Source organism: Rhinatrema bivittatum, chromosome 4, assembly GCF_901001135.1.
Source record: "Rhinatrema bivittatum chromosome 4, aRhiBiv1.1, whole genome shotgun sequence".
NCBI lineage: Eukaryota > Metazoa > Chordata > Amphibia > Gymnophiona > Rhinatrematidae > Rhinatrema > Rhinatrema bivittatum.
Window position 1 is genome coordinate 477,588,360 of NC_042618.1, and position 19,242 is coordinate 477,607,601.

A 19,242-nucleotide genomic window follows, 5' to 3' on the forward strand; every position below is an offset into this window, starting at 1 on the left:
GTGTGAATTCAGCTGTTTGCATTCTTTCAGTCGCTGGTTAAGTGTACTGACAGACCAGCGCCTGTGACTAAGAAACCAAAGTGCCTTTCCCTCTGTGCTGCCTGTCACATTCGGGCAACTCAGCCTGGTGTGCCTTCTCTTATGCCAGTGCTGCTTAAAGGCTCAGAGAGAATTATCTTCCTCTGATTTTACTAAGCCTGGTTCTTCCTAGCCTGATGACGGCCTGGGTAAAGACCTCTCAGGAGGAGTACCTGATCTGGGAACTCCCTTAACTGGTTCATCGGCGGGGGAAGGTAGCTCAGTGGGTACAGCACAGGTGCCTTCTGGGTTTGGCATGGATCCTTTTTGCCTTTTCTTGGGTAGAATTTTTTTTTTTCAAGGATGTAATCCTTTCTTCAGGTGCAGTCATCTACCCTGTCCAATTCGGTCAGGTCAGAGTCGCAGGTGGTGACCTCTCACTCACCTGGTACTACTGTTAAGCACCTGGATTGGCAGCAGGTCCTCCCGATAGGATTCTGGATGGCACGGATGATGAAGCCAATCCTGACTCTCTGGAGAATGAGGAAATTCCTCCAGGACTGGAACTGTATAGGACTATGTTGCGGTTCTTTCATAGAGATGAGCTACTGGCTCTGATTTCCCAGACATTTATTTATTTATTTAAAAACTTTTCTATACCGTCGCTAAGTTACATACCATCGCAACGGTTTACAAATAGGTACATAGACTAAGGTAAGTAAATGTAGGATATCTTACATTCTAACAGGTGCCAATAAAGTTCGGTTACAATTTCATAAATAAAATCATTATTTGAGTAATGTTGGTCAAATCCAGGTATATTATTGAGTTACTATCGCTTTGAAATATTACTTCTTAAAAGTAGGATTGATTAAATTCATTCTCATCTGCATTACCTTGTACTTTCATTCTCTACCCTCCACACTCTTTAGTGAAGGCTTTTTTAAAGAGCCATGTTTTTAGATTTTTCTTAAAAGTTTTGAGATTATTCTGTAATCTGAGTTCGGGTGGCATCGTGTTCCACAGTATGGGCCCAGCCAATGATAAAGCCCTTTCTCTCACTTGGGTTAATTTTGCTGACTTTACTGAAGGGATTGTTAGTAGTGCTTTGTTTGCTGAGCGGAGGTTTCTTTGTGGAACGTGTACTCGTAAGGCTGTGTTTAGCCAGTCTGCTTCTTTATCATATATTAGTTTGTGTATGATGCATAAGGCTTTGTATTTTATCCTGTATTCGATGGGTAACCAATGTAAGTCTGCTAGAGTTTCGGTTATATGGTCCCTCCTCTTTTTTCCCGTTAGTATTCTGGCTGCAGTATTTTGAAGTATCTGGAGTGGTCTTATCGATGTGCTTGGGAGTCCTAGTAAGAGTGCGTTGCAGTAGTCAGTGCTAGAAAAGATAAGTGTTTGCAATACTGTTCTGAAGTGGGCAGGTGTGAGTAATGGTTTTAACCTTCTGAGGACCATAAGTTTTGCGTAGCCTTCTCTTACTTTTATAGATATGTGTTGCTTCAGGTTGATTTCTGGGTCCATTATTACTCCCAGATTCCTTACTTTTTCGGCTAGCTCAATTTTTTGGTTATTTCTTAGGGTTATCAGTGTTTGAATGATTTTAGTTTGTTTTCTCTCAAGGTAAAGGAATTCAGTTTTGTCAATGTTAATAACCAGTTCCATCTGGTTTAGTAGTTGTTTAATTATGTCTAGGTACATGTTAGCTAGACTTAATGTTTTTTCAATTGTGTCGTCTATTGGTAGAATTAATTGAATGTCGTCTGCGTAAATGTAATGTATTATCCCTAGGCCTGCCAGCAGATGACATAAGGGTAGCATATATATGTTAAAGAGGGTAGCAGACAGCGCTGAACCCTGAGGTACTCCTGTTTCAAGTTTAAATTTTTCTGATAATGTGTTTTTTATCTGGACTTGAAAGAACCTGTTGTTTAGGTAGGATCTGAACCAGTTTATTGTTTTGTCACATAATCCAATTTCTTCAAGTCTTTTTAGTAGTATTTTGTGGTTTACTGTATCAAAGGCTGCAGATAAGTCGAGCATTATAAGGATATAATGTTTACTGTTATCAAAACCTCTTAGTATGTTGTCTGTTAGTGAGAGAAGTAATGTCTCAGTGCTGTAGTGTTTTCGGAAGCTTTGTTGTGAAGGGTACAGTATGTTATTATTGTCTAGATGTTCAGCTAGCTGTTTCTATACTGTTTTCTCTATTAATTTAGCTAATAATGGAAGGTTTGAGACTGGGCGGTAGTTAATGAGGATTAATGGGTCACTGTTTTTCTTTTTGATGATTGGCTTAATGATTGCCCCTTTTAGTGTATCTGGCATTAATCCTTCAGTTAGGGATAGGTTTATGATATTAGTTAGTGTTGGGGTTACTACATTGGTAATCTTTTTTTATCTCAGTTGTTGGTATTGTATCGATTTTATGTGGAGCAGGGTTTATATTTTTTATCATTGATTCAACTTCTTGTTCAGATATTTCTATAAATGAGGACCATATGTTAACATCTCTTTTTTGCATTACGATTGCTTGTTTGCTGTTTTTGGGGAGTTTGTTTCTTAGGTTTAATATTTTGTCACTAAAAAATTTAGCTAATTCATTGCATTTTGATTCAGGAAGACTTTGAGGTGATTCTTGTTTGTCATTTGTGAGCTTCGTTACTATGGAGAATAAGGTTCTTGGGTTATTGGCAAACTTTTCTATTTTATTGGAATAGTATTCTTTTTTAGTATTAAGGATCAGTTGTTTGTAGAAAGCTAAATGTTTCCTGAATTTGGTTAGGTTTTCAGTTGTTTTGTGTTTTCTCCAGATTTTTTCAAATTGTCTGAGCTTTCTTTTTGCATCTTTTATTTTTGCATTATGCCAGTGGTTATTTTGTTTTGTTTCTTTGATAGTTATTGTTTTGATGGGGTTTATTTCATCGGCTATTTTTTTAATTGAGTCTAACCAGAGTTCTGTAGCTGAGTTACAATCATTAAGTGTTATGTCTTTTAGTTCTTCTTCTAATTGAAGATTCTGGGAGTACCTGGGGCAGATTCCATGTCTGAGCCAAAGAAAAATCCCATTTTGGTTTCTTTGTTTAAAGCCTCTTGTTTTTTTCCCTGTTATGGAGGACATTCAAGAATTGATTGATCTTGAACTGGATGCCCCGGAGGCTAATTTCAAAGGGGGTTGGGCTTTGGAAGGCCTGGATCCAGTGGTGAGAGAGCATTTGTGTTTTCCGAAAGTGCTACCTCCAAGCGGATGACTATACCCATGGAGGGAGGAGCGGCTTTGAAGGATGTGCACGATAGGAGGATTGAGGCCATCCTTAAGCAAGCGTTTGAAGCAGTGGCACTGATCTTCCAGATAGTTTCTTGTTGTTCCCTGGTGGCTCGCTCTTGTTTACTTCTCTCTCAGGAGGTCGGATCTGGAACGAATTCCAGGACAGTTATGGAGCCAGCAGCCACCTTTTTGGCAGATGTGGACTGCAATTTGGTCCGCAACTCAGCCAGAGAGGTGGCTTTGGAAATAGCGGCCAGTTGTCAGTTATGGCTGAGAAATTGGTTGGCCAATGTGACCTCCAAGGGCTAACCTTATGAAATTGCCCTTTTAAGGCTTGCTTTTATTTGAAAGCGAGTTGGAGAAACTGACCGTTATGTGGAGCTAATCCCCAATTCCTCGGTTGCCGGAGGATAAGAAGCAGATGCCATGTTCCTTTGGCATGAGAGGTCGTGCCAGGGGATCCAAGCATTTTCGACCCTACAGAGGAGCAACCTTTCAGAGGACTCTGCCTTTCAAAAGGTCTCAGTCCTTATAGCCCAGACGGGGTGCAAGTTTGGGTACTGGCACCTCCCGAGCCTCCCAATGAAGGTTTGCCGACCCACACCCCGGAACAGGAGATAGGGGGACATCTCTCTCTTATCAGATGTGGGTAGAAATCACGTTGGATCAGTGGGTCCTGGAGGTGATACAAGAAGGATATGCACTGGAGTTTTGCAGTATTCCTCGCGACATTTTCATACATTATCAAGGCTCCTCAGTCTGAGGGCTGTGGTCCCAGTGCCCACATCTCAAGAAAATATGGGTCGATATTCCACTAATTTTGTTGTGCCCAAGAAGGGCTCCTTTTGTCCCATCCTGGATCTCAAAGAGGGTCAACCTTCATTTGTGGGTGACTCATTTTTACATGGAAACATTGCGCTCAGTGATAATGGCTGTGCAGTTGGGGGAATTTCTGACCCCCTTGGATTTGTTAGAGGCATACCACCGTATTCCCGTCCAATTAGAGCACCAACATTTTCTGCGATTTGGGTTGTTGGGATGCCATTAGCAGTTTTGGGTGCTGTTTTTTGGTCTGGCCACCACACCCAGAACTTTTTCCAAGATTGTGGAGCTGGTGGCGGTAGAGTTGAGAGAGGATGGAATCCCTGGTTCACCCGTATTTGTACAACTGGATGATTTGGGCCAAGTCTCTGGGAAAGAGCCACCTGGTGGACCCACAAGGTGATCTCCCTGTTGCAGGAGCTAGGTTTGGTGCTGGAGTGCAGAAGTCTCTCTGGAACATCAATTAGCAGGAAGTGCGGGCAGTCCAGTTGGCATGCTTGCAGTTCAGCGGCAGATTGCAGGGTTGAGCAGTCTGGATAATGTCAGACAATGCAACAACAGTGGCTTACATCAATCTGCAGAGAGGAACCAAGAGCCAGCAAGTGTTGCAGGAGATAAACCAACTTATGGAATGGGTGGAAGTGCACCTTCAGGAGATCTTGGCCTCGCACATTGCAGGAAAAGACAATGTAAGAGCAGACTTTCTCAGCAGGGAGAGTCTGGACCCTGGAGAATGGATATTGTCAGACAAGGAGTTTCAGCTGTTAGTGGATCGCTGGGTCCTTCTCGCAATGCAAATGTTCCTCGATTCTTCAGTCGCAGGAGATCCAAAGTCCTTTGGTATTGATGCTCTTGTGCAGGAATGGCTGGAGGAGAAGTTGCTATATGCCTTTCCCCCATGGCCCATGTTGGGCAGCATGGTTTGGAGGGTCGAAGAGGGATGGTGCTTTGGATAGTACCAGATCGACTCAGTAGATCCTGGTATGCAGATCTGCATCGGCTCCTGGTAGATTTCCCCCCTCCAGTTTACGGTGCACAGGGACCTGTTACAGCAGGGACCTGTGCTTCACGAAGATCCGACTATTTTGTCTTACAGTATGGCCCCTGAGAGGGCTCGCATACTGAAGCGTGGATATTCTACTGCGATGATTGCCACCTTGCTTTGAGCAAGAAAGTTCTCCACTTCGGGAGATCCTAAGGAGGCCCCTAGGAGGAAGATCTGGGGCCATTGCAAGCTTTCTGTTTACCTAAGACGATCGCAGTGATGCTCCTCCCTTCATTGACACCATCGCTGATGTCATCTCTGCCCAATAAAGCTTTGAGACTTACAGCACGAGCTGTCTGCACGCTGCTGAAGCTGTGTATGCCAAAGGGGCGCGCGGCTTGATCTGATGGGAAGGAAAAGAAAATCTAAGATTACATCTGCTCCAGCTGTAATCCGAGGCCCGATGGACAACCATCTTCATTGGATGGGTGAGTTGCCTATCTGTAACTGTAGTGGTGCTCCTAAACAGGAGCTTCTTTGAGTCCTGTTAGTAGACTCCCTCCTCAACCACCAGTCCCCTCATCTCAGGATAAGAGGATCGAATTTTCATAAGTTGTAAGAACAGTGAATGATGTACAATGTATGGGTCAACATACATCTAATTTAGTTACATCTGCTGATATTTTGATCTCTAATTTATCTGAAATTGAAGATGCTAAGGCAAAATCAACGGTGATATCTTCAGATAAGAGTAAGGATCCATCAGACATCACAGTTGTTGACTTGTGGAAACTGATTACTAAATTGGATAATAATGTGACCCAGTCCATCTCACAGTTCAATTCTTTTATGACATACAGGCACAGGAGAAGAGATTACAAGAACTGGAAAAAAAAAACGTCCCTGAATTTATTTATTTATGTAAAGCTTTTATAAACTGAAGTTCGTATGTACATCACAACAGTTTACAATGAATGAACAGAGAGGAAGAGAAGTAAGAGTTACATAAAACAAAATAACTGGTTGTATAATATAGTAACAAGTTGATGGGTTATAATAATAGAATTTATAAAAGATAGTGGAGGAAGAAAGGCAAGAAGGGGGAGAAACAGTTCCTTTATTATTAAATGCTGAATTGGCATATATTAAGAATAGTTTAATTTTGTATAGTGAAATAGAGGCATTGGAGAACCTTGCTAGATAGTTAAAAAACAAAACTGTTTTGTTAATTTTCCGTATACTGTTATCTGCAATCAAAATGTTTAAAAAATACCCAAAGGAGTTTTTATTATTCACAGAGGCTAATGTGCCTGATATTTCTAAAATATTTTATCTACCTAGGCAAAAAAGATTAGATCAAGTTATTCAGCCTCTTTCATCAGAAAGTTTAGGTGTTTCAATCTTTCTGGAAGAATTGTTAGATTTAATATCTAATAGAGCCACCTTAATTGTTTCTGTCTGTGCAGAACAGGATAAAGATGTGGTCTTTTATAAATACTTAAAAAATCAAGGATATCTTCTTTTGTGGGCCAAAGTTATTTGTATTTCCTGATGTCTCCCGTCCTACTCAGGTACCCAGGAGACGTTTCCTATCATTAAAATATAAGGTAATTGCCCTTGGAGCATCCTTCTTTTTAAGGTTTCCATGTAGAAGCTTTGTAACATATCAATCCAGTAAGTTTGTGTTCACCGATCCTTTATTGGGAATAAGAATGTTGAGTGATCTGGAAGATAAGTTCTTGTAATGATGATTGGGATGGAGGGTAATAATGACGTATTTGGGGGGCAAGATGGCGGCGTAATCGGACGCATAAGCGTTGAGCTCCGAGGTTTGGGAAAAATTCTTGCAAAGATGCCGGCGAAACGTAAGGGCAAGCTCCGTGTCTTTCCCTCAGACACAGAGCTAATGGCCGCTCAACGTTTAATCACCTCTTATGCGTCCATGAAGGAACCCGAAGAAGGGGGAGCAGACTCCATTGAGGGAGCTATAGAGGAAGCGCTAGCCTCTCCGGGAGATGTCACTCTTAGCCCCCCTGCTCCGAGGAAACCCGAGATGGCGGTCTCCGGGTGGATCGGGGAGAAAGCTGAGTCGCAGGCACATGACGTGGCACTGGAGAGCCCGACGCAGGGAGGTCAGAGGGCGGTGGATGCCGAGACGCCGAAACAAGACTCTGAAGTCCCCGGAACATCAGGGGCAGAAAGTTTGGTTATGCCCCCCGTATCGACTCCGATTGGAAATGAAGACAGAGGAAACTTGTTTGAAACGTCTCTGGCGCCATTAAGGGAGAGTCAACCAGGCGGAATATCATCGGTATTGAAATCGGGTGAGTTTTCAAGGCCCCGTTTTCAAATGCCCAATAAACCTGAGAAAATAACTTTAGAAGCTATCTGGGATATTTTGGCTGCGTTAGTGAATGTGATTGGAAACTTCCAGGAAAATTTGGAAAACGTAGAACAAAAAGTAGAGATGTGTGAAAATCAACTAGAAGAAATTAAACCGAAACTCGTAGTTATGGAGACTGAGTTAAAGAAAAACCAGGAATGTAACGTGAAGATAATAAAGGATATCACTACTATTTCTAGGAGGTTGGAATCTATGGAAAATTTCTCTAGACATTTAAATTTGAGGTTTTTGAACTTTCCAAAAATTGTTGGTGAACTTCCATTTATTACGTTAAAAAAATTTTTTGTTGAAAATTTAAAATTTCAAGAAGGAGGAATTCCGCTAGTTAATAAATTATATTACTTGCCTGTTACAAATAGAAACAGAAATTTCTTGCAAAATGTAAATGTTGATGTTAATGAAGGAAATTTAACAAGATTCTTGGAGGACTCAACAATGGAGTACTATGAAACAGCTACATTAATGGTTTCTTTTGTTGTTGAAAAAGATCTCAATGAGATAATGAAACATTATTTTAGAAATATCCAGACTCAATTTCGTGGGGCACCAATACGGGTGTTCCCAGACTATGCACCAGTCACACAGAATAGGAGACGTGAGTTTCTGGTAATGAGACCACAAGTAATAGAAATGGGTTTCTCCTTTGTTTTAAAATATCCATGCAAATGTCTAGTTAAATCAGCGAAAGATGTCTACGCCTTTCAATATCCTGAACAGTTAAAATCCTTTCTCAACGCTAGGAGGGTAATAGTTCCCTCCTAAAATAAGCCTAAATTCGGAACCAAGTAATATATGGGAACCTAATTACGTTAATGCTTGTTACATGCATGTTTTTTTTTTCAGTTTTTGAAACTTCCCTAAGTTTTCTGTCCCCTACCTAAAAATTTCTTAATGGAGGAATGCAATGTATAACTTGAGAAGTTTAAAATAATAGGTTTTGGTATTGGAAAATTGGAGATTTCCCCTTTTCTCTTTATGTTATTATATTGTATTCTTTTTCTGAAGTAAGATAATTCTTGCTGTATTTTGAAAAATGAAAAATAAAATTAAAAAAAAAAAAAAAATAATGACGTATTTAGATAGATCCTAGGTATAACCTCCTTCCTTACTGTTGGCAGTTTCATTGTATTTGCTATTTCCTTTGTAGATGATTTGCTAATTTTTCTCTGTCTGTTTGAATGGGTTTTTTTATTTGTAACTTTGGTTGCCTTAATGCAAATTGCATTTTCTTTATTTTATTGCATTTAATTAAAAAAATCAATAAAGAGATGAAAAAAAACCAAAAGGTCTCTACTTCTTAGCCTATGTGTGGGTTTGGCGAGTCTTTGAGGCTTGGTGTGAGGATTGAGGTGTTCTTCCTCGTTCAGTTAAGATTCCGCTCATTTTGAAATTTTTGCAAGATGAATTGAATAAAGGGTTGGTTCTTAATTCCTTAAAGATGCAATTAGCAGCTTTTGCCTGTTTCAGGGGTCAGGTAAATGGTGAGTCCTTATTGGCTCATCCAGATGTGACCCATTTCTTGAAAGGAATGAAACATCTTTGTCCTCCCTTGCGGTTCCCATGCCCTTGTGGAGTCTTAATCTAGTTTTGGATTTCTTGGAGGGGCCTATGTTTCAACCAATGCGTGGCCTTTCTTGCGTTTTACTTTACTTGAAAACGGTGTTTCTTGTGGCGATTTGTTCTGTGCATCGAATTTCCGAGCTGCAGGCCTTGTCTTGCTGGGATCCAGTCCTTTGGGTGACTCTAGGGGCGATTATAGCTGCGTGTACTCTTCCTTCCTTCCTTCCTTCGCCAAAAGTGGTCTCAGATTTTTCACTTGAATCAGTCCATTTCCCTGCCGTTTCTGGATAAGGAGGAATATCGCCTCTTGCAACCCTTGGATGCCAAGAAACATATTGTAAGGTATCTGGAGGTTTCTAAACCTTTCCAGAAGATGGATCTCCTGTTTATCCTTCATGATGGAGGTAAACAGGACGAGTCAGCTTCGCGGGCTACAATAGCTCGTTGGATTAAGGAGGTGGTCACGGCCACGTATGTGGATGCTGAAAAGCTGTTGCCTATTCAGGTTAGGGCTCAGGCAGTGTCATGGGCAGAAGTTAGATTGTTGCCTCCCATCAACATTTGCCAAACTGCGATGTCCTCCTTACCAAGTATTATCATCTGGATGTGCAGGCCCAGGAGGACGCAGCCTTTGCACATGCGGTTTTGACTGGACTATGGACACCCCCCCATCCTATTCGGAAGTAGCTTGGATACATCCCACTGGTCCTGAATCCATCTGTCTGGGTGCTAGGAAATGAGAATTTACTACATACCTGATAATTTCCTTTTCCTTAGACAGATGGATTCTGCTTCCCACCCTTGGCTGCTGAATCTTATGGAAGATGTGTCTTAGGTCCTGGTGGCTTCTAGAAATCCTTCCACTAGAAGGTCCTATGGACTGAAGTGGAGGAGGTTTTCTGTGTGGTGTGAGCAGAAGGCCCTAGATCCGTTCTCCTGCCCCACTCAAAACCTGCTTGATTACCTGCCTATCGGAGGCTGGCTTGAAAACCAACTATTTTAGAGTTCATCTGAGTGCATTTGGCGCATAGCACCACAGTGTAGATGGTGCGCCCATCTCTGTACAGCCTATAATTGTACATTTCATGCACGGCCTGCTTCAGTTGAAGCCTCCCACTGTGCCTTGGGACCTCAACATGGTTTTAGCTTAGCTGATGAAAGTTCCTTTTGAGCTGCTGCGCACCTGTGACCCGAAGTACCTGACCTGGAAGGTCATAATTTTGGTTGCGGTCACTTCAGTGTGCAGGATCAGCGAGCTCCAGGCCTTGGTGACTTATCCACCTTTAAACAACATTTTTTCATGACAGGGTGCTCTTGCTTCTTACGCACTCCTAAGTTCCTGCCTAAGGTTGTGAAGGATTTCCATCTTAATCAATCGTCCTGCCAATATTCTTTCCCAGGCCCCATTCGTACCAAGGCGGACGAGCACTGCACAGTTTGGACTGCAAGCGAGCTTAGCCGCCTATGATAGGAATAGGTTTGGCGTATCCATTTGGCCAGCAGATTGCATCTTCTTTTGTTATGCCCAGGCGGGACTGCATCTTGAGGGTCATGTCAAGGCTCATTCTGGCAGCGTCTGTGGCCTACTTGTGAGCAGTTCCCGTGGAGGAGATATGTAAGACTGCAACGTGGTGTTCTCTCCACGCGTTCACATCACGTTACTGTCTCAATAGAGATGGCAGTACGACAGTAGGTTTGGCCAGTCTGTCCATCGGACCCTGTTTGAAGTGTAGAACCCAACTCTTCCAACCTAGGGCCCATTGTTTGGGTTCAGGCCTCTCCCCCTCTGTTATCAACAGCACCGGTGGTTTTGTGTCTCTTGGCCCCCTTTTTTGTTGGGGAGCAGCCTGCAGCTAGTGATTCACCCATGTGTGAGAACTCCATCCTGCTTGTCCTTGGAGAAAGCAGAGTTGCTTACCTGTAACAGGTGTTCCCCGAGGACAGCTGGATGCTAATCCTCACAAAGCCCACCTGCCATCCTGCTGAGTTGGGTTTCTCCTATTTTTTTATTTTAATCGTAATTCTGTTACGAGACTGATAAGGGACCCCGTGTGGACGCTTGGTATAGGGCATTCTGGGCATGCTCAGTGTGCTTAGTCCAAGTTCTAGAAACTGATGGAAGTTTTCCACATTGGGACTCTGTCTGTCTGATGATGTTGCCTATGTGTGAGGGCTAACATCCTGCTGTCCTTGGAGAACACCTGTTACAATAAGCAACTCTGCTGACTGTTGTGGTCTCTTCAGTGCTTTCAGTTTTGGGTGTGTATTGATGAGAGGACATGGTATGGCAGTTTCCTGTTCATACCCCAGATTAGCCCAAACTCCTGAGTTTTGCATTCCTGCCAGCAGATGGAGACAGAGTTTCGCTGCCACTGCTACATAACCTAGTGTGCCACCTGCAGCCCTTCAGTATTTCTCTGTGTCTGGCAGATGGGGTAAAACTGTTTAAAAAAAAGTTTATTGGATCCTCCCAGGGGGTTACTAGGTCCTGTTGGGACCATCCCTCCTGGCTCAAGATAGACAAGCAGGGGGTTGGTGACCCTTTTTATTAGCCTGAGCCAGAGTCCTGTGGGGTGCACATCTGGTGGTCCAGATCCCTCATCCTCCACGAAGCTTCATTGGAACCTGCGGACAGCTCTGCAGCTACAAGCCCGGTGGAGCAGGGAAGGATCTCCACTTTTATTTTCTGGCCAGGCTGGGACATTAAAGTTTTTGTTTGGAAAAGAAAAAAAAGAGAGGTGAAAGGAAGTTAGTTCCTGCTTCGCAGTTAGCTAATTTGCGGCGTCCCTTCTCGGCAGCGATCCATGGTGCAGAGCTATTGGAGGCCACTGCGGTGTGTGTGTAGATCCCAGACACGTGGCAATGGCTGCAGTCATTGCAACAAAGACAAAGAGAGCTGACGCTTATTGAAAATTCACCAGAGGGTATTTTCATTATGGGGGAGGGGCACCTCAGCACTTTGTGCCACTCCCTCCACAGCTTGGCCCTCCGTACAATCCCAGCATTTCCCGACCTAGCACAGTGTGATCCTCCCTCCCAGGCCAGCTTTGCATGCTCTTCCATCCTCCTCTTTCCTTTCTGCCCTGACGCTCTGTCTCTCCTCCACACTGGCCCAGCACGTGGTGATTCCCTCCTCCTGAGCCTGACCTCGGCACTCTCCAGGCCCTGTACTCGGCAGTCTGTCGCACCCCTCCTCACCCTGGTCTTGGTATTCTCTCTCCCCCCCCCTCTAGTCCAGCCCTGACCACAACCTGAATCCAGCACTTTCTGACCCCTTCTCAGCCCAACCGCAGCTCTCCCTCCCTTTTCCCTGGCCTAATTCCAGAGATAGGAATGACAGCAGAAAAGGACCAAGTGATCCACCCAGTCTGCCTAGAAAGCTTATGCTGCTGTCTGCTGCACTTATCAGTTTCCCAGACTGTAAAAGTCAGGGCCCTCGGATGCTGTTTGAATCCAATTTCCCTTAACCCTTGCTATGAAAGCAAAGAGCAGTGTTGGAGTTGCATCAAAAGTATCAGGTTTACAGGCCGATTCAGTAAAAACGCGAGAGAGCGGACGAACGGCCACTCGCCGGTGCGCGCGATTCAGTATTTAAATTAGGTCCGGCGGTAGAATCGGGCAAAAGGAGGCGCTAGGGACACTAGCGCATCCCTAGCGCCTCCTTTTAGCCCGGAGTGTCGGCTGTCAGCGGGTTTGACAGCCGACGCTCAATTTTGCCGGCCGCTGACAGCCACGGGCTTGCAAACTGGACGCCGGCAAAATTGAGCGTCCGGTTTTCGGCCCGACAGCCACCGGCCCATTTTAGATTTTTTTTCCCTTTTTTTTACCCTTCGGGACCTCTGACTTACTATCGCCATGATATTAAGTCGGAGGGTGCACAGAAAAGCAGTTTTTACTGCTTTTCTGTGCACTTTCCCGGTGCCGGCAGAAACTAGCGCCTACCTTTGAGTAGGTGCTAATTTCTTAAAGTAAAATGTGCGGCTTGGCTGCACATTTTACTTTCTGTATTGCGCAGGCATACCTAATAGGTATTGGGTGCCGCGGGTTGGACGCGCGTTTTCTGCCCCTTACTGAATAAGGGGTAAGGGAAAACGCGCGTCCAAGAGCAGAGCGCACTGTACTGTATCGGCCTGTTAGTGATGAAGGGTAGTAAGCGCTGCATCAGCAAGTTACCCCCATGTTTGTGTTCCCCAAACCGTAAAAGTCGGGCCCCTCATTGGTTGCTGTCTGAATCCAATTCCCCGTTTCCCACTGTCATTGAAGCAGAGAGCAGTGATGGAGTTGCATTAAGCCTTGTTACTGTTATTGGTTAAGGATAGTAACTGCACACCAGCAAGTTACCCCCCCATGCACTCTTTTCTTCATTTCCAACCTCTAGGCTTTAGGGATCCACAGTGCTTATATCCCATGCCCCTTTGAATTCCTTCACTGGTTTCGTCTCCTCCTCCGGAAGGACGTTCCAGGCCTTCACCACCCTCTTTGTGAAGAAATATTTCCTGACGTTAGTTCTGAGTCGTCCTCCCTGGAGTTTCATTTCGTGACCCCTAGTTCTACTGATTTCTTTCCAACAGAGCAGGTTTGATGATTGCGCATCATTAAAACCTTTCAGGTACCTGAAGGTCTGTATCCTATCTCCCCTCCACCTCCTCTCCTCCAGGGTGCACATATTCAGATCCTTCAGCCTCTCCTCATAAGTCATTTGATGGAGACCACCCACCATTTTGGTCGCCCTTCTCTGATCGCCTCCATCCTGTCTCTATCCCTTGTGAGATAAAGGTCTCCAGAACTGAACCCAGTGCTCCAGGTGAGGCCTCACCAAGGACATGTACAAGGGGATTATCATCTCTCTCTTTCTTACTGGTTATTCCTCTCTATGCAGCCCAGCATCCCTCTGGCTTTACCTATCGTTGCTGCCTTCAGATCACAAGACACCAGGGTCCCTCTCCCAGTCCGTGCACATCAGTCTTTCACCCCCCATCACACACATAATCTTTTGGATTATCTCATCCCAGATGCAGGACTCTGCACTTCTTTGCATTGAATCCCAGTTGCCATATATTTGACCTCACCTAGGGGAGGGTCTGGGTGCCTGTGGCTGTGAGATATGGAGTGGGACAGGGATGGATCTTGTGGGAGGGGAAGCAGGATCCAGGGCAGAGAGAGGATATGCAAATATTTTATGATGGTTGTATTTTTATGGTATTTAGTTAACTGATTTTATTGTTGTAAATCACTTTGGGAGTTTTGACCAGGAAAGTGATTAATAAGCAATTTTAGATACATAAAATGAATGTGTGGGCATATCTATGTTAGGGAGTGTATGAGGGGGTGGATGTGTGAGAGTATAATGTAAGCCCTGAATTAGCAATCCCACTCCTTGCCCCAGCCTCGTGTGTGGGAGAAAGTCTGCTCCCATGATGGCCACGTCTCCACGCCTCCCCCTCTTCGCTGTTGGAATAGAGTCTGCGGGTGACTGAACATTTAGCATTTGCACATATATAAATGCCCCTAGGATCCCTACCCTCGTCTCACCCTAGCTGTTACCTGGTCATGGGTGCTTCTGGGGCAGGAGGCAGCCTCTTGTCGCTCCTGCCTCATTGCTCCGGTTTGGGAAAATGAGCGCCAGTCAACGCTAGGCTGGCCCCGTTATGTTGCATGGCAGTTGTAGAAGAGATAATGCCGAGACTGACTGACTGACTGGCGCAGGGCTGGCGGGAGGTATTAGGTGGAATAGGTGGGCGCCCAGGGTGCCGTAGGTCGCTCTGAGGATGGCATTTTTCTTTCATAAAGTGGAGTCTGGTGGCATTTTTTGAAAATGAAGGAGTTGTGCACTGGGACGTGGATGTCGGGGAGCTCGTGGAACGGAGCTGTGTGAATGGGAGGGAGGGAGAGAGATCACGGGCCTGGCACCGGCACTGGACTGGTGACTGTTTTCACAAAACTGAGCAGCGAGGCATCGCTCCTGCGGCCGGGTGAGGCTGGGGGCATTGGCTGGATTCCAATTGGTGCACTGGCAGAGTTTTTTTGTTTTTAAATGCAAGTTTTGGGGTCAGTGGCTGGCAGGGTGCGTAGGCATGCTCGTGCGCACATGCGCTCTCCAGCAATGTAATGCACGTAACAGATGTGTGATCTGAGATAACTGTAAGGTGAAGGGTGTTTGGTAACCACATCTGCAGAGTGTGCTGGCATTTGAATGCTGCATTCTATGGCATTTGGCGTCTTTTTTTGCACCATAATACACCCTTGAATAACACATCTGTGTCTTGCAGCTGTACAGAAAGAAGCACAAGCAGAAGAAAGAAGCTATCCGCTGGAGGCACATGTTTTTCCTGCCGTCACCCCCTCATCCCATCCCATTTCATCCAAACCCCTTTTACCCTAATCCTTTTGCCCCCAGTCCTATCTACCCGTCGGGGATCATTGGTGGGGAGTATGACCAGAGGCCTGTGATGCCATTCGTCGGTGACCCAATCAACTCGCTCATCCCAGGCAGTGGACAGACCCCTGGCAGGTTTCCACCTTTCCGACCTCACTTTGATCTGATTGGCCCACTGCCGGAGCCCAGCCCGACCCTGCCAGGACGCTCTGGTCCAAGACCCACTCGTGGACGTCCATCTGACATTCGGCGGATGTTCATTTGATCGCCTCTGCTTTGTGCTTTGATTCTGAGTCGCTAGGGAGTTTTTTTGTGCTACAGGAAATAACATCCTGGATGGGGTCTGCCTTTCCATAAGGAAGAAAACAGCTCTCTTGTAGTAGTGTTGAGTGTGTGTGTGTGTGTGTGAGAGAGAGAGAGAGAAAGCGTGTGGCTTTTCACTGCACAGATGTAGAACTAGCTGAGCTGAGAACTGAGCAACTCAGCAGTGAGAGGAGAGAGCGGGACATGCCAATGAACTCCTACTGAAGCCGAACACGAGGGTTTTTTTTTCTGATTTCCCCCCTCCAGTAATGAAGGCCAGGTGCAGCCAAGAGTGGGGGAGAACTGTGTTTCTGATTTTCTCTAAGAAGCACAGCATTACTTGTTCAAGTGGACCATGAGATGGGAGCATTGGCTCGCTCTGTCGGCACTGAAAGGAGCTGTGATGCTGCAGGGTGGAACTGAGTGGCCAGTGCTGGCGCCAAACGTACGCCATTTCTTTCTGGCGGTGTGGATTAGTAGTATGAGGAGGAGTCATGGGCTGTGTAAATAGGTTTGCAAACAGCTTCAAACACGCCAGAAACGCTAACTTTTTTTCTTTTTTTTCTCGTGCACATCTCTCTCTGCACAGCATGGCAGGATGTAAAGGTGCCCAGTGTAAGCCCCCAAACCTGGCAGACAGCATGCGGGGTAAGCCAGGGCCCTTTTGCTGTGTGATCCCAGACGTGGAGGCATATTCGTTCACCCGCGATTTAGCAATGAAGTTGTACCACCGCCCCCCCAGACCCACTCGCCCAAGAGAGCAGCACCTGGAACGCTTCACGTGCTGAAAGTCTGCGCTTCTGTTTGCACGGGCGCCAGATGGGTGGGACCAACGCAAATCTTAAGTTTTAGGTAACTCCCCAGTGAACCAGTGTGAAGTTCCTTGAGGTAGGTGAGTTGGGAGCAGCTTGGCCTAGTCAAAGTTTGCCCTAATTGCGTGGGGTTTTTTTTGGGAGACTGTTTGCGTGTGCAAAGGCCCAGGGGCCGTGCTGCAGAGCGCATGCAGCCAGAAGATGGCAGTCCTGGCGTTTACCATTCTCGGAAGGGCTGCGTCTGCTCCCCTAAAAGCACTGCAAGCTGCCACGAGGCGCGTGTTATATATTTTTGTAAGTGGCAGGAGGTTTCTCTTCCTGATTACACTGGAATCGGGGGGGACGGGGGGAAAACTAGCACTTTATTCACGCATTGCTTAACGGTGTGTCTCTCCTCATCTCTCTGCTGTGTGTAATGTGCTTAATGCTGGGTTTTTATCCTCATCTCTGCTGTCTGAAGCAAAATTAAACCGTAAAAAGAACTGCTTGAAGTGCCTCCCTGCAGGAGTGATGACTTCAGGCGCCCTGGAAAAGGTGTGGATGGTTATGTAGCACTTCCCTTTCCTAAACCAGCAGCTGCAGGTGAAGATGAAGGCTCCTGCATACAATGAGCCAAAGCAGCTGGCGGCCTCAGAATGTTCCTGCAGCTGCTTTGATTTGAAGCTGTTGCTTCCTTTTTCAGTCTTATTCTTCTGTTTATTTTTTCCTCCACTGTAGGATACTTGTTTGTACACTTTTTTTGGAATAAAGATCCGCACTTTTTATTATAACCTTACCTCAGCTGGCTGTGTGTGTGTGTGTCCGTATCCCGATGGAGGGTTAATACAGGAGTACCTGGATTTTACATTGCCATGCCAGGAGGAAGAGCTTTCTACAAATGTAATGCAGGACGCAGAAATGGGGTGAAAACTGTAACCAATAAAAGGGAATAGGACTTGGAGCATCTAAGAGGGTTATAGGAAAATTGGTTCTTACCTGCTAATTTTTGTTCCTGCAATTCTACAGATCAGTCCAGATAAATGGGTTTTGCATCCTTACCAGCAGATGAAGGCAGAGAATAAAATATTTTCAGGCACTGCTACTTAACAGAGAGCGCCACCTGCAGTCCATAGTGGTTAGATACTGGACCCCAGCTAAGTGGTCTAGGAATCCACCCATCCGGGGCATGGGACAGGCATCAGATGCAGTACATTCATTAAGTTTCCTGTAGTCCACACACAAGTGGGTTGTACCAGGAGGAGCCCAGGGTCTCTGAGAGTACTTTATAACACCTAGCGCTAACATCTCATCAGGCTGCTGCCCCATGTGCTTCTCAGCTTCAGCAGATAATAAGCAGTCTTCTTCAGCGGTTTAGGGCTACGAGTGTCTACATTGGGCATAGCAAAGTGAGTACGTTCTGGTTTAGTAGAAAACACATCAGCATAAGTTTGCAGTACTGCTTCCAACTGTTGTTTCTGGGTAGGGGTTAATTGCTCTCCCAAAACAGCTTCTTGTATAGATCCTTCAGGTAGTGTCTCTTGTAGGAGCTCAAGTAAGGGCTCACTATCCTGACAAGTAAGGGCTCACTATCCTGACAAGTAAGGACTCATTATCCTGACAAGGACTTCACTATCCTGACAAGTAAGGACGCACTATCCTGACAAGTAAGGACTCACTATCCTGACAAGTAAGGGCTCACTATCCTGACAAGTAAGGACTCACTATCCTGACAAGTAAGGACGCACTATCCTGACAAGTAAGGGCTCACTATCCTGACAAGTAAGGGCTCACTATCCTGACAAGTAAGGGCTCACTATCCTGGCTCCATGCAGCCAGCACCACTGCTGTGCAAACAGCCTACAACTTTATCATATTTACATGAAAGATATGTTGCTTTCTACCTCGAGAGTCCATAGATATAACATAGCTGGTGTCATTCAGGCGTTGTATGACCTTGTAAGGTCCCGCCCAGCTCGACTGAAGTTTATTCTGACTGTGTTACCATAGCAGAAACATTGAGTCCGCTGTCGAGGGGAATGTTCATTGGACCTGCGTCGGTCCCACACAGCATTGGTACGGCATGTTTTCCATTACTCCTCAGATATCCAGGCCTGATACCCCGATCCAGGTATACTCGAGCAATGGGTACAGACTCTTGGGTTCTAATGGCCAGTACTACAAGTGCAGCAGGCCCTGGAAGAATGGCATCTTCAAGTATCAGCTCGGGTCACAGTAAAGTCATGCTAGAGCCAGTGTCCACAAGCCCACTTACCTGGGTCTGATTCACAGTTACTGGGCTTCTGTAGTGTGCTGGAAGCTCATCTGCCTCCTTGATTGATGAATATCCGGTAACTCCTCATGGTGTTGCTACTGCGTAGGCATCTTCCCTAGAACTGGGACCTCCCACAAAAGCTTCCAGCTGTGGTGCAGGAGCTGGAGTGCTTCTCAGTGCAGGCTTGGGGTTGTCTGGGCAATCTGCCTTGAAATGTCCTGTGCGACCACACTGAGGAAAACTGGGAGGTTTGCTGACTGTCGCTGTGGTTGCAGGAACATTAGATTTAAGGCCTTGAATTCACTTAGTTCCTTGCTACTGGGGATATGGGTGGCTTCTCTTTGCTGACCAGGGGTTCAGCTGCCTTCTCTGGGGTACAGGGCTGGTGATCTTGAACATGCTTTCTCACCTCTAGACGGCAGCGCTGTAAGAACTGC

At 45.5% G+C, this 19,242-nt stretch overlaps 1 protein-coding gene across 3 annotated transcripts in view; it reads left to right on the forward strand.

Annotated features, from left to right (window-relative positions):
• LOC115089228 (F-box only protein 7-like) overlaps positions 1-17,329 on the forward strand; it is a 53,627-nt gene extending 36,298 nt beyond the window's left edge. For all 3 annotated transcript variants that reach the window (XM_029597320.1, XM_029597323.1, XM_029597321.1), the window contains exon 11: positions 15,333-17,329. In XM_029597320.1, the coding sequence (XP_029453180.1) occupies positions 15,333-15,704 (372 nt within the window). In that variant the 3' untranslated portion in view covers positions 15,705-17,329. The remainder of the gene's footprint in view (positions 1-15,332) is intronic.
• Positions 17,330-19,242: the final 1,913 nt, after the last annotated feature.